The 14,278-nt window shown below is 44.5% G+C and overlaps 1 protein-coding gene across 4 annotated transcripts in view; it reads left to right on the top strand.

Moving 5' to 3' along the window:
- Positions 1-14,278, top strand: part of LOC110982591 (ATP-citrate synthase-like) — a 28,012-nt gene that overhangs the window by 9,544 nt on the left and 4,190 nt on the right. For 3 of the 4 annotated variants that reach the window (XM_022241117.2, XM_022241119.2, XM_022241118.2), the window contains exons 7-26: positions 456-583; positions 1,073-1,191; positions 1,666-1,864; positions 2,402-2,519; positions 2,849-2,997; positions 3,199-3,228; positions 4,151-4,303; positions 4,462-4,568; positions 4,867-5,035; positions 5,744-5,848; positions 6,858-7,054; positions 7,239-7,320; positions 7,693-7,931; positions 8,033-8,126; positions 8,438-8,592; positions 9,028-9,178; positions 9,535-9,678; positions 10,493-10,606; positions 11,104-11,186; positions 11,706-11,782. In XM_022241117.2, the coding sequence (XP_022096809.2) occupies positions 456-583; positions 1,073-1,191; positions 1,666-1,864; positions 2,402-2,519; positions 2,849-2,997; positions 3,199-3,228; positions 4,151-4,303; positions 4,462-4,568; positions 4,867-5,035; positions 5,744-5,848; positions 6,858-7,054; positions 7,239-7,320; positions 7,693-7,931; positions 8,033-8,126; positions 8,438-8,592; positions 9,028-9,178; positions 9,535-9,678; positions 10,493-10,606; positions 11,104-11,186; positions 11,706-11,782 (2,613 nt within the window). The remainder of the gene's footprint in view (positions 1-455; positions 584-1,072; positions 1,192-1,665; positions 1,865-2,401; positions 2,520-2,848; positions 2,998-3,198; positions 3,229-4,150; positions 4,304-4,461; positions 4,569-4,866; positions 5,036-5,743; positions 5,849-6,857; positions 7,055-7,238; positions 7,321-7,692; positions 7,932-8,032; positions 8,127-8,437; positions 8,593-9,027; positions 9,179-9,534; positions 9,679-10,492; positions 10,607-11,103; positions 11,187-11,705; positions 11,783-14,278) is intronic. The other variant, XM_022241120.2, reaches the window with a different exon arrangement.

Genomic DNA, 14,278 nt, shown 5'->3' with positions numbered 1-14,278 from the left:
TTGCGCACGTTAACCCTAACGGCTAAGCATGTTGTTTGGCTTACACTACACAGTACTACAAAATACTAAGTAATAGTCTGAGCCTGAAGGACCTAGCGCTACAGATTACTACTTCTGGCTAGGTTACTTCCATTGTTACTCGTACAGAGAACAATAAAGCCATGCATTCGTAGTGCCAAAGCACTGTATGGTACATTGTCTTTTCTATTTTATCTTATGGCTTCAGAGAACAATAAGGTCACGTCCTCTTACAAGGGACAGGACTGAATACTACGTTTTACTACATCTAGTAATTCGTAGTACTATGTAGGGTTAGAGTCAATATTAATAAGTAGATTGGGTGTTCTTTCATTCGTTGAGATTGGTTTTTGGTCAGCATATGTAGGATGTTGTGCACTGCGTACGGTTTGTTCCAAGTTCCAAATGAAAACGTGCGTCCTTTTGTCCTTGTACAGTTGTGACTGACAAGGTCTACGTGCTTGACTTGGCTGCCAAGATTGACGCCACGGCCGAATTCATCTGCAAGGCCCAGTGGGGCGATATCGAGTACCCCCCGCCCTTTGGGCGGGAGGCCTTCCCCGAGGTAAAGTTGTTGGGGAGAGCTTTTTTACCCCTTGCAGGGTTTGACCGTTTTTTTTTCCCAACTTTTCTTCAAATGAAGCTCATATCAGATGACTCCAGTGTAAAATCTCAACAAGATGAATCAATACTGTATTTTGAGTTAGCCAGCTCATTGGTACATTATATGGACTGGTGAATCGGCTAATGTTGTTACGACATTTTTACCAGTTCAAGCTCTTGTACAAAAAGGAACAGAAATTTCTGTTCCAAAGAAAAGGCAAACTCTACAGGGAGGCCTTACAAAGAATGTCTCACTTGGCAAGTTATATTCATTTATTTGGCGCTTTCTGTCAAGTGCTGTGCCTCTTACTTATCGACTGGTACCCTGTTTTCACCGTCAAAGTGGTACACAGTATCACTTGGAAATTTTGCACGTCCACTGCATGAAGAGTAGCTGTGATGCAAGTGTCTTCCCTGGTAACCTGCCTTCTTTGGCGTTTGATGTGCATAGGAGGCCTACATTGCTGACTTGGATGCCAAGAGCGGCGCCTCCCTCAAACTGACCATCCTGAATCAGCATGGGCGGATCTGGACCATGCTGGCCGGGGGCGGGGCCTCGGTGATATACAGGTATTGTTTCCTTCTCTTTCTGGTTTGGAAACCTAGAGCCTGCCTGGCAGAGTGGCCGTTGCTAGCCTGAGGAAAGGTAGAGACAAGAAACATGGAAGGGGAGACAGCCAAGACAGATTTCCCAAAATGCATTAGGTGCCTGGCCACAAAATCCAATCCAACACTCAGTTGCCAGATCGTCAGTTACTGTTTTTACAAAAACTTTGCCCAGGTTGTGTTACTTGTCTGAATTCTTTTTCAGTACCTCAGTGTGCTTAAAATTACCTCTTGAAGTTCCAAGTTCCAAGGCCACTTTCCTTCATGCTGATTACACCTGTTAAAAATCTTCAAGTCCTTTGGAACATTTTTGAGAAGGCTTCAAAGCCAAAATGAAGACAGTAGAATCTATGATATCTATCTATTTATATTTTTTAAACACACTCCTTTTTGGGGGGGCTTGTCATCTGTAATTTGTATTTGACCTTTGACCTTCAGCGACACAATCTGTGACCTGGGAGGGGCCAAGGAGCTTGCCAATTATGGCGAGTATTCAGGAGCGCCCAGTGAGCAGCAGACCTACGAGTATGCCAAGACGATACTCAGCCTGATGACTCGTGAGAAACATCCGGACGGCAAGGTGCTGATCATCGGCGGAGGCATCGCCAACTTCACGAACGTGGCCGCCACTTTCAAGGTACGTAATCCAACCTAATCGATGTGCAAGCCAACTTGTGTCACTTTGAAGAAACTATGTAACTTCATGCACAAAGCTACCACATCACATGTATACATATACACAGGGGAACACGTGGCCTAGTGATAAGGGTTTGTAAGTTGCGATCCTGGGGTCGGGGTTCAAATTCTAGCAGGTGGTTTTGTATTGTAATCTCGGGCAAGTCGCTTCACCCCTATGTGCCTCTTTCCACCCAGGAGTAAACGGGTACCTCTGAGGGCCGATATGGTGATTATGTTTAGCCGTTGTGTGATCGCCTTTTAATGACAAATACTGTCAGTATTGTGCAACTTACAAATGCTTCGATGTCAATTTATTACCAGGTAAATTCCAATTACACAAACGGTCACTAGCATTTTTTCTCATTTTGTATGTAGTTGGTCTCGAGATGAGTTACACCATTTCATGTTTGACCTGTGTTCAGTTGAGCGGCCAGATGACATCATCTTCTCAACAGAGGAAGTAATTTTTCTCTCTTCCAATTGTCTCCTTGATCAGGGTATCGTCAGGGCTCTCAAAGAGTACAAGGCCAAGCTGATCGAGTACGGCGTGTCCATTTTCGTCCGGAGGGGTGGTCCCAACTACCAGGAGGGGCTGAGGGTGATGAGAGAATTGGGTAAGACAGATACTTGACCTTTGAAATAAATGTACCCGGCGGAACACGACCACTGCCGCCATCCACAGTGCATTGTTTCTCATTGGGAATTTTTCATGTCGTTAAGAACGAAGTGCAGCTCTGCCATGATAATCTAAATGGCATTTTGATTGCAACTATAAACGTTAGTGATCAACTCAACCAGGTCTTTTAGTGGTCACACCCATTTATATACCCATCTTCAAACTCATTGACAAACGGAAGAATTGAATTCTTTTCACAAGTAGTACAGGAATTGCACCTATGCAAACGCACTCCCAACATGTCCATGATTTCTTTTCACTTGGTAGGGAGCTCGCTCGGTGTCCCCATGCACGTCTTTGGCACGGAGACTCACATGACCGCAATCGTCGGCATGGCGCTGGGCAAACGCGACATCCCTTCCGTCCCGACAGAAAAGGACCAGACCACGGCCAGTTTCTTGCTTGCCGGAAGCGCTGTGAGTGGCCTTGTCCATCTCAAGATGTCGATTAATGCTATTACATTATATCACGTGTCAGTTTTGATTCAGATGACTTCCAAATTCCGCCTTGTCACTCATATCGGTGCTGATTTAAATTTGATTGTATTTATACCATACGTATTCGTGAGTTGATTTGTCACTGATGACCTTTTTGTCTCCCCTCGCTGATCATAAAAGTTCAAAAAGACCGTTGAGATTCCTGAAAGAGTAAGTAGGCCTGACTGAGATGTTTCCCTCTGAATTTTCCCTTCTGAACCCCCAACCTTGTCCTTCTCACCGAGATGCTGGCTCCTCGCCCTTTATTTCCGTTTTTAGTCTGGTCCAGTAGATTGATCTTGGCTGACTTATCCATTTACCACCGTAAGAACGCACTTGCAGGAGTGGCACCATACTTTGTGTTGCATGTGATGAAAAATTCAAGTTGCTCAAGAATTTTGATTGAACTCTGAACGCATTATTGGCTGAAGGAATATGGAGCGTTTTGGGAGAGGTCAAAAAATCTTTGTTGAAAATGTCAAGATAATGTGCTGTGTCCAAAAGTCTTGACTATGGCTAGCAAAGATACATACATGTATGTCTATATTAAGTGGCTAAAGCCACAAGTCAGCGACTTCAATAGGAACCTGTGTAATTTCCAGTCGTAGCCATAACTTTCAGACTTCAAAGCATTCATATCATTTTTGTGCTCATTCAGTGGAAAATCTGTCCCACATGCATGTTCTACATGTGTGCACCGTTAGTGCAATCAACCAACCAGTGCATTATTGGTGCCTACCACGTACATGTACATGTTGCATGTTGTATCCGTGATGAATGTCAAAGTAGCCAGTAATTTACGTCTCATGAAACAATCGTCTCCATGTGTACTATTAAACCCTCCCTCCATTTGTAAAATTTTAGTAGAATTGCACAAGCTATGTAAAAGACGAGTACGAGTGTTCTGGTGGTGGCACCATGTAGTAAAATTGTATGATTGTCTTATTTCTTATTGGCTTTGTATCGGTCCTCTGTAGTAGCCATAGCCTTAGAGAGCGATTTCAGATTCATCCACACTGTATTTGTGTACATTTTAATGTGCCATTCTTCAAGCATTAAAACTTCTATTGGTCCACTGACTGTTCTGTGGCAGGATAAGCCTCCAACCAAGCCCTCTTCCAGCACCGCAAACTCTGCGAGCAGTACGCCCTCTAGTGACAACAGTGGTCTCGGCCAAGCAACTGGGGGTACTGTCGCGGGCGGCGATGCAAGCTCTCAGAAGCCGCTGTTCACCAATAAGACAAAGGTTAGTGAGGAATCGCAGCATTGCAAAAGACTTCTTCAAACGGCTCATGCCCACGCCCACAACTTTAGCAATCAGTTTTTGAAATGGTCAAGACTAGTGATCTTATTTTCCCGTGAGAATGCACATCTTGTGATCTTTTCCTGATCTAATCTGTTCAGAGCTTGCTGTATGGTATGCAGCCACGAGCCGTCCAAGGCATGCTGGACTTTGACCATTCCTGCCGACGTGAAGAGCCCTCGATTGTCGGCATGGTGTATCCGTTCAGGTACGGGTTCTTCAAAGTTTTCATTCTTTGGAGTGCTGGAGTACACTCTAGTATGTTTGGATCCTGATGGTAATTTCTACACACTGCAGTCTCAAGCCAAGGGGTGTATGGAGGTTGTGTCCATGAGCAAGACATTTTACAACAAGTTTCAGGTCTCTGCTCATAATCCCACCCATTGATCGATAGGAATAGTTACATTGCACGTTAGTGACGAACAATCGATGGCCTGTTTTTTACCTTCCTAATGAAATACCCTTGAACATTTTCTGCCATAACAGTTGTTTTTGTGTCGTTCCAGTGGTGACCACAAACAGAAGTTCTACTGGGGCCATCGGGAGATCCTCATCCCCGTCTATAAAAGCATGGAGACAGCCATGAAGACACATCCAGACGTGGACACCCTGATCAACTTTGCCTCACTCCGGTCGGCGTACGACAGCACCATAGAGACGATGGAGTACCCACAGGTCAGTCGACAACAGCAAGAACAATTCTCGTTAGCCTTTTCCGAGTTACTTGTAGGGCCAGGCTGGACACAGGATTTGCCATTTTGCGCCTGTCTCGTTTCTCTGTGGTCTGCCTTTGCTGCGCAGCATCTAACGTGTGCATTTTAAGATGCGGAGGAGGCACATCACGTGGTTTCTCTCGAACAGTTTTAAAACTACAGTTTTTGGAACTTTGGAGGCATGGATTTTCCCGATACCAGGATTTTTCGTCAGGATTTTCCAGATTTCAGGATTTTGTGCTAAACAGTCTCTTTTAACTTCTTGAAAATCCTGAGTTTACCGCTAATCTGTGTTTACATCCAAAAAAGGGATGTAAGGCTAGAAATTGGTATTCAGCCTGGCAAACATATATGTTTACCGTAGACTCTACAGTACTTTGGATCACCTCTGGTGGTCATTTTATGGATATTTTATTTTTCTCTAATCTCACTTCTGTGGAGGTGTTTGTAATCTGGAGAGAGCTGCTCGTTGAGTTTGAGTTGGGAAGGGACAAGGTATGGCTCTTGTGACAAATCACTTCATTTGACTTCAGACTCGCCAAAATCTGGCCAAAAACAGAAGCCAGAGGTCCGAGTCTCTGATGCGAGTCGATAGAAAAGAAAGACGTAACCGGAAGAGGGAAGGATTCTTGAGTTGCCATGGTTAATTCAATGATATTTTTGTGCACAGATTCGTACAATTTCCATCATAGCGGAGGGCATCCCGGAAAACAAGACACGAATGTTGATCCAGATCGCCAAGGAGAAGGGAGTGACTATCATAGGCCCGGCCACGGTAGGTCCAAGTTTCAAAGTGAGGATGTATAGTTTCCCCTTTTGTTGTAACTTTTGCAGATGAGGAATTTTTCTTACTTCATATATACATACCTGCCAAGTGTCCTGATTTACTCAGAACCATTTCAAATTTTTTAGTTTCAAAGGCCGAAAAATCAGAGCATATCAATTTCAGAAGAGCGAAAATCTGTAAAATGTCTCACATACATACAACACTCCGCCTTGAGAAACATCAGTGACCCACATTACATGTATTCCTTTGGGCTGAGTGTGAACATCAGCGCAGTTTGATACAAACACTCAATGGCCATTTCTTTAAATACGTTCACTGCTTGCATTCGTGTAGCTGCATCACGCTTGTCTAGTTGCTGGTCCAGTCACTCAAAAGACAGCCTTTGGGATCTGCATGTTTCCGCTGTCTGGTTTCCAACTGTTTCCAACTGTTTTCAGTTGTGCAGCTGTTGACCCCAACGATTGAGAGTGAACGGGTGTAGTAACAGCAGTGAGTGAGACGACAACGCATCGTTCACCTTGCGCGCGTCCCCCACTGTGTGATTCGTTTTCTGAGTTTCCAATATGTGATATGTCACCACAAAATGAGCTGAAAGTAGGAATTTTCAAAAACTGGGATATTGGTATTTTTGAGTTCAGCAGAAAGAGAGCTTTCCAGTGGTATGTACATGGAACACTTAGGGTAGAAGTATAAGGTGACAGTGAGGCATTATTCTGGCAGCTTTGCGTCTTTGTTTCCGACATTGTTTCAACATTTCAGACCAGGCACGAATAATGTCATCATCCAAATTGCTGAGAAAATGACTCTATTAAATATGTGATTCTGCAAAATATTTGGAATTAAATAGAAGACGGGTCACTCTTTCCAAATTTTACAAAAACCTCAAGATTGATCTCCACTTCAATATGACTTTGAACCCTCAAAAATAGGCGAGAGAGGGATGCAAGTTTACTCTCAATTTGTCGTGACGGGTCACATGTGGGATTCCTTGTTCCAGGTGGGCGGAATTAAGCCAGGCTGTTTCAAGATAGGCAACACAGGAGGCATGCTAGACAACATCCTGGCCTCCAAGCTCTACCGCCCGGGCAGCGTGTCATACGTCTCGCGCTCAGGTGGTATGTCCAACGAGCTGAACAACATTATCTCCCGCAATACGGACGGAGTGTACGAGGGAGTTGCCATCGGCGGGGATAGGTAGGACAAAGGCTGATTTCTCATTGCATTTATGTGGATGGTTTGCAGATGAGGTCACGACTCCAGTGTAGCCATCTTGTGATGCTAGGGCTGTGAAATTGTAAGGGCTGAGAATTTCTAACCTCGACATCCTGATAAAAATGATGAAATTACATCGATTTTCTTGTCTTGCTCTCCATCACAGGTATCCGGGCACAACTTTCGGCGACCACATCCTCCGTTACCATGACGACCCAAATGTCAAGATGCTGGTCATGCTAGGAGAGGTAACCGTCCAACGTCCTCTGTAAAATATTCTTTTTCATTCTGAAGAAACAACCATTTCCAGATATTCAACCCCCCCTACCCAGTCATAAGTCAGTATGGCTTCGGGATCGTATCTGTTGGTAGTGGTTGACAAAAAGCTGACCAGAGTGCTGCTGTTGCATTCCCGCTGGGAAGCATCGTAGCAGTAGCTACCAAGAACGTGTCCATCTCTTGGCTGTTGTTGCTTTCACAAAGAGCTGAGGCCCTTGTTTTTCATCAGAGTGTGGACATGAGAACCCTTTCTCATTCATGAGAGCCAACAAAGCCTGTCCCTGCTCTGTAAAGATTACCTGGCCATTTGAAGATTTCAAATATTTGTCCTCTCTCCATAGGTCGGAGGTATCGAAGAGTACGAGATCTGCAGGGCCATTGAGACGGGCCGCATCAACAAGCCTGTGGTGGCTTGGTGCATCGGGACCTGTGCTACGATGTTCTCATCTGAGGTCCAGTTTGGGCATGCTGGGGCCTGCGCCAATGCGGAAAGTGAAACGGCCTCGGCCAAGAACCAGGCGCTGCGTGTGGCTGGGGCCTACGTCCCCAACAGCTTTGATGACTTGGACAAGAAGATCAAGTAAGCCCAGGGAGCCTCTTGCCTCATCCACGTGTCGTGACAGCATTTGTCATTTTCTTGTCTGAGATGTGATAATATTTGTCTTTCTTCTGTTATCTCAGTGAGGTGTACCAGCGACTGGTGACAGAAGGGGTGATAGTTCCCAAGCCAGAGATTCCCCCACCCACTGTCCCAATGGACTACTCGTGGGCCAGGGTAAGTCGCATATTTTTTCAGATCCTTGTGGAACAAGGGATTTTGGAGGTTTCTAAAATCTTCCATAACCTTTGACCCTTTGGGGGCAATGGAGACTTAGGTCTTCTAGTTGATGCTTTTACGAGTCCAGTCACCAGACCAGTCACAATTCTTAGGGTGAACATTGACAACAGAATGCTGTTCAAACAGTTTATTTGAATAGCTGGTGACTCAAATTCAGACAGGAGGCCCTGTGATGGTCTTGTTTGGTCGTGGATAAATCGCTGTCGGATTCAGTTGATTCATTTTGTGGGTGTGCGTGTGGTACATAGGAGCTGGGATTGATTCGAAAGCCGGCCTCCTTCATGACGAGCATCTGTGACGAGAGGGGGCAAGAGCTGATCTACGCCGGGATGCCCATTACCGAGATCTTCAAGGAGAACATTGGGATCGGAGGGGTGCTGTCGCTGCTGTGGTTCCAAAGGAGGTAGGGCTTTGCTGGGGGTGGGGTTTGGTTGAAGTGGGTGGGGTTGGATGTGGTGGGATGGTTGGGGTATAGGTGAGATGCAGTGGTTTGGGGAGGTAGGGTGGGCAGAGTAGGTTGAGTGGAGTTGGATGGGTGGGGTAGGTGAGATCCGATGGGTTGAGGAGGTGGGTGAGATCCAATGGGTTGGAGAGGAAGGACGTTAGGGCAGGGTGGGGCTGTGTAGGGCTGGTTGGTACTATCAGGGCGGGTCGGTGCTACGATAGGGTTGAACTGGAGTGGTGCGGGTTACAATAGGATCATTGGACTGGTGAGGATTGTTGGGACTGGTTTTTGTGTACAAAACAAGTTTTTGGCCTTTTATTGTCTTGGCAGTTATTAAGAATGCATTTGGTGGAGCTGTTCTTCCAAGCCATTCTCTCTCACTCTGCTTTGCAGACTACCAGCCTACGCTACTAAGTTCATCGAGATGTGCTTGATGGTGACCGCTGATCATGGCCCAGCCGTCTCTGGGGCCCACAATACCATAGTAACAGCCAGAGCTGGCAAAGATCTCATATCGTCACTCTGCTCAGGACTCCTGACCATTGTAAGAATGCCCTCACATTAATATTCTGAACTTCTTTGAATCACAGGTTCCATGTGAAAATGTTCAAACAAATCATATTGCCACTGGGTTTTGGGTTTTTTTTTTTTGGTTTGTTTGTTTTTTTCAGCTGTTCTTGTTCAGCCTGGATTGGCCAATTTTAATCACAAATGGCTCTGATGTTAATATTTAAAAGTTTGAGCTTGTTCAGCCTCGATTGGCCAATTTTAATCACAATTGGCTCTGATGTTAATATTTAAAAGTTTAAAATCCCTGGCTTATGCTTTTTGCTTTTGCAATGTCTGAAATGAGAAACGCTTTTAAATTTTTGTTTGGCCTCTGGATTTTTTTCCCCCCAGGGTGACAGATTCGGTGGTGCGTTGGATGCCGCAGCCAAGCAGTTCAGCGAGGCCTATGACTCGGGCCTCATCCCCCACGAATTCGTGAACAAGATGAGAGCAGAGCACAAGCTGATCATGGGCATCGGCCACAGGGTGAAATCGGTGAGTGAATACACCTCATACATATGCATGAGTGAAGCCAGCTCTCCCATTGGTCAATATTACAGCACAGATCTCTCAATTTTGCTTGATTTTGGTTCCTATGGAATAAAACCTATTGGAAGCTTGCAAACGGTACAGCACCATAGTAACGTAAAACTTTCTTGTTTGAGGTAAACTCCAAAGTCAAGTTTTGCCAACTGCACATAGCAAAAAATAGCTACCAAAGCATTTGACTCAAAGATATTATTTTTAGAGAGAGGGGATATGACTTGGGGTATATTGTTCAGGTCACAACCCCCCTTATCTCGTTTGTGCAGGTTGATTTGAAAAATCCAAGTATTTCTCTCAAACTTTCCTTGGAGAGAGACACCACCCAAATTGACCTATCACAGGAGAATTGCGTCAAGAGGGCTTGTGAAATGTCGTCCAGTGACACGACATACAAAATGGACGTAGGACGCCCAAAATCTGAGACAAACAGAAGCTCAACGTACAAAATTCCACAGGGCTGTCTAAGGGGCATGGTTAATGGGTGAATGGCGAAAACAGACTGCCGCTGTGTTGGGGTTTTTGTCATGGTTCTCCAGGGATGACATGATAGCCTGTGTCCAAATGAAGCAGCTACGGCTGGGAGTAACTCACAAGTCTTTGGGAAGTGGCTGCAGCCACGAGCCATTTGGCTTCCTCGGGAGCACGCGTCATTTCCAGCTATAGCCAGGACTTTCGGTCACGGCACCAGAATCCCACGATTGTCAGTTTTTCCTTTGTACAACCCCTCCCCTAAAAGACTTGGTCTCTGTTCACGTTTGTCCAGATCAACAACCCCGACATGCGAGTGGTGATTCTGCAGCAGTTTGCCCTGGACCACTTCCCCGAAGCTCCCCTCCTGAAATACGCCCTTGAGGTGGAGAAGATCACCACAGCAAAGGTGAGACCCGACGATCTTAACGTAGCCCAACCTAATCCATGACATTCATAGGATTGAATTCAGGCAGTTGTTTTGGGATTCATTTCTCGTAGAAAATCTCTGAATGATTGCCGGGAAAAGTGCAATTTAGAAAATTTCTCGGGTTGTGTACGTTTCCTCCAAACCGTTCTAGCTACGATGTTTGAAATGTTATTAGAAGTACATCAATTGTTTTCCTCATCCCCCAAACTGTTAGCTTTCAACTAGCTGCGTCCCTGAACTCTGCATTTTTTTTTCTGTTCTAGTTAGCAACCTTTAGTTCAATTTTACCGGTTGTGTCAATTTTATTTGCGGAACTGCATCTGACTCTAAACATTTTTCCCCCACTTTTATTAGTGAAGTTTATGATGGCGCTGTGTGATCGCTAAAGCACTTTTAAAAGTCGTCGGGCATATCCCATGTTTGGTTGCAATAGCTCATCAGAGTTGTTCATGTTTTCCCTCCTGATTCCCTCACAGAAACCGAATCTGATCCTCAACGTGGACGGTCTGATCGGCGTTGCCATGGTGGACTTGCTCAGGAATTGTGGGGCATTCACTCAGTGAGTAGTGGAAGAGAAGGGAGATGCTATCTTACGGCCATCTTCCCTTTGTTTAAGTCTGCATCGGAAGGAGAAGCTGAGCTCATTGGTTTGATGCCTGATCAGTTTGGTACCTCAGGAAAGTTCTAGCTTTAAATTTGGTCCCAGTTGTTCAGCTTGATAAGGGAAGCTCTTGTGAATTGGTTCAGTTTTTTCCTTGTATTTTGCTGCCCTTGTTTCACTTTTGCCTTTGCCCGAGCTTCCCAGAAGCGGTGTTTCCAGAAACTACCAACAACCTTCAAAATTCCCCACTTTGCAGGAATCCGATGGTACATCAAGTGGCATTTTCAATTTCTGAGGGTCATCAAGCCCCGTGTGAAGGTATTCGGGCCAGGCTCGAGCGATCTCAGTCTTGCGAAATGGTTACAGAATCAAGTGGAGTTTGAGTGACCTGGAGAGGTTCAAGGTTGAAGTTTTCCTCCCCCCGAGAGTTTTCATTGGATGCTAATTTCTCTTGGCCTGTCTTTTTTTTTTTTCCAGGGAGGAAGCTAGGGAGTTCATCGAGATCGGTGCCCTCAATGGTCTGTTCGTACTTGGTCGCAGCATGGGCTTTATCGGTAAGTACCAGTCTACATTTTGGAAAAAGTAGTCCCATTGTCAAACTTTTGCAGGTTCCAATTTCCTGCATTGAATTGACCTAACGATTCTTGATGCTGGAACCCTTTGTAATGAGATCAGAGCTCACAATAATCTCAATTAATTACATGTTTCTGGAGGTTTCCGTTTTCAAGATGGGCACTTTTGCATACAAAAAGGTATTAAGATCTGTCTGAAGGTTTCTCTAGCACCTTGCGTCCTTAGAAATCACTTGGTAAGTCACAGTTAGCACATTAGGTTGGTATTTGTGCATGTGACCCTATATTAATTGCAATATACATGGTGCACCCCCCCAATTAAAGTCTATTTCCATACACCAAGCACACAGTTATAGCAAATTTTTTACACCATAAAGATGGGCAGTATTTTTTTTTAAAGAGAGGACAAACACTGTTGGGGTTACAGCTTCCTCTAGTCACGTCCAAACACAGAAATTAAAGATTTCAGCTATTTTTGCTTCTTGTTCCTGTTTTCAAAACATGAAACCTTCTGACCCTCGGAAGGCAAAACCAAACTTTTTAGACTGCAATCGCATCTGCAGTTGCACAATTTTAGCCGGCCTCTCGCTTCTAAATAGATCCTTCATGTACAGTATGGGACCCACTCTGTACAAAAAGGGTAATAAGTCGGCCCGGGCCAAAACTTGTAACGGCCTGTTCTATTTGGAGAGGGCAAAATTTCTTCACAAATGTGATTTTGTGTTTTTTCCTTTAATAGCTACTACGATATTTATATTTTCAGAATTTCTCGACTACAAACATGGATACTGATGAATAAAGATGAAAAATTGATCAATCAGTAAGAAATCCTACGTGGCATTGTGTTTCCAAGCGCTACACTTTACGAGCTTTTTCTCAAAAAGTGCTTTTATTGGATCCGAAAATGTGGATATACAAATGTCTAAATATCTCCGGAACCCAGTGCATTTCAGCAGTCACTCATGATATCAAATTGTACAGAATCCAGCCATATCAAAAATTCATCACCTGAATCTGGCGACTTAATACCCAGTTTTCTAGAGCCGCTCACGTTACATAAACTTGAAACCACCCGAGTGGTCATTAAGTTTCAGTGTTACACTAGGGTCCGATTTCATGGCGCTGCTTATCAGTTAGCAGGAAAAATCATGCTTAGGGTAGCAACAAATTCTGCTAACCATGGCACTTTTTTATGCCTGTGCTCAGCGTGGTTGTGCTTGCGGTTTCGCAGGTATCAAAATTTCCATTGTTTTATCACTACATTTAAGCAAATATTTCCTCCATGGTAAGCGTGCCTTTTGCTGTGATTACTGCTTACAGTCTCCGTGGAATACGCTGAGCCTCTGTAAGCATGAAATCGTGTGCTTAGCAGTGCTGTGAAAGTGGGCCTAGCTGTTTGGAAAAGATACTCCGCAGTTTATATGTGTTGCTCTGCTCGGAACAACAAACACAACCAAAGAAAAACAGAAACTCTATTCCATCGTGACATCCCTCTTCCAAAATAATTGCAGAGTTAAAAAAAAAAGGCCCTGCTTGTATGAAATCAAATTGAAAGCCACTGGACAAAAGGCTGATGCTATGCTGATGTCCTGGCAGTCGTCTTGAAACCAAAACTGCCCGGTGAATTGAAACATGAGGTCCAAAGGCTATTTAATTGTACGCCGGTCGACATTTCAGCGGAGTTGGACCGCTTGAATGTGGGCATGCATGAATCATCATGCAAAGCACCCCTTTTTTTAAGGAAACGAAACAGATGGCAGGATTTAATCTTGATACAGCAGTTTTGATCTTTGTTTCACGTATGTTTGGCTCGGTAACAATCGGACAAAAACAATCTGAGACCAGTTCCCGAGGGTTGTTATAAAATTGTTTGTTTTTTCATCAATGCATTTGAAGTCTCCCAAGTAGATCTTCAGACCTTTTTATTTCTGTCTGATTACAGCTTGTTTCGATCCAGCTTATGCCGAGCTCGAGTGCATGTGCATTATAAATATTTTGATAATGGAAACTAATAAAGGATATTTAAAACGAAGAAAAAAATCCTAGAGTTATTGAAAACGGTAACCATTCCACTCAGTTTGCATGCTCAAAACTTGAACGTTGCACAAAAACAACTTGTCAGTCAACAATTAGGTATGAGTGACTGTGAAGATGGGGAACATTGAAATTACTTAAGGTCACAGTGCTTCCAGAGTCATGAAGCTTTACATGGAAGTGATCACTAGAGAGCTGTCCCTATATGCTCGTCTCCCAAACAGACTTAAAAATAGACTGTTCGCTTTCCGACACTCAAGAACTTGAGAAACTTGCAGATGTGTCACTTTTAGTGTCAAGACCAACTGCATGAAAACCAGCTAAAATGGACTCCCGTCTTCTCCTGGTTCCCTGCTTCCTTTTGCAAAGTAGACGTCTGTCTGCTGAGTGAGGGGGGGGGGAAACAGGGCCATTACCACCCCTCTACCCACCCCCCCGTGGCAA

This window comes from Acanthaster planci, linkage group LG17 (genome assembly GCF_054643075.1).
Source record: "Acanthaster planci isolate LZ-2023a linkage group LG17, COTS_SCS, whole genome shotgun sequence".
In the NCBI taxonomy this organism is placed as follows: Eukaryota; Metazoa; Echinodermata; class Asteroidea; order Valvatida; family Acanthasteridae; genus Acanthaster; species Acanthaster planci.
The sequence above is the reverse complement of the archived record's forward strand: the minus strand, read 5'-3'. Positions and strand labels throughout refer to the sequence as shown.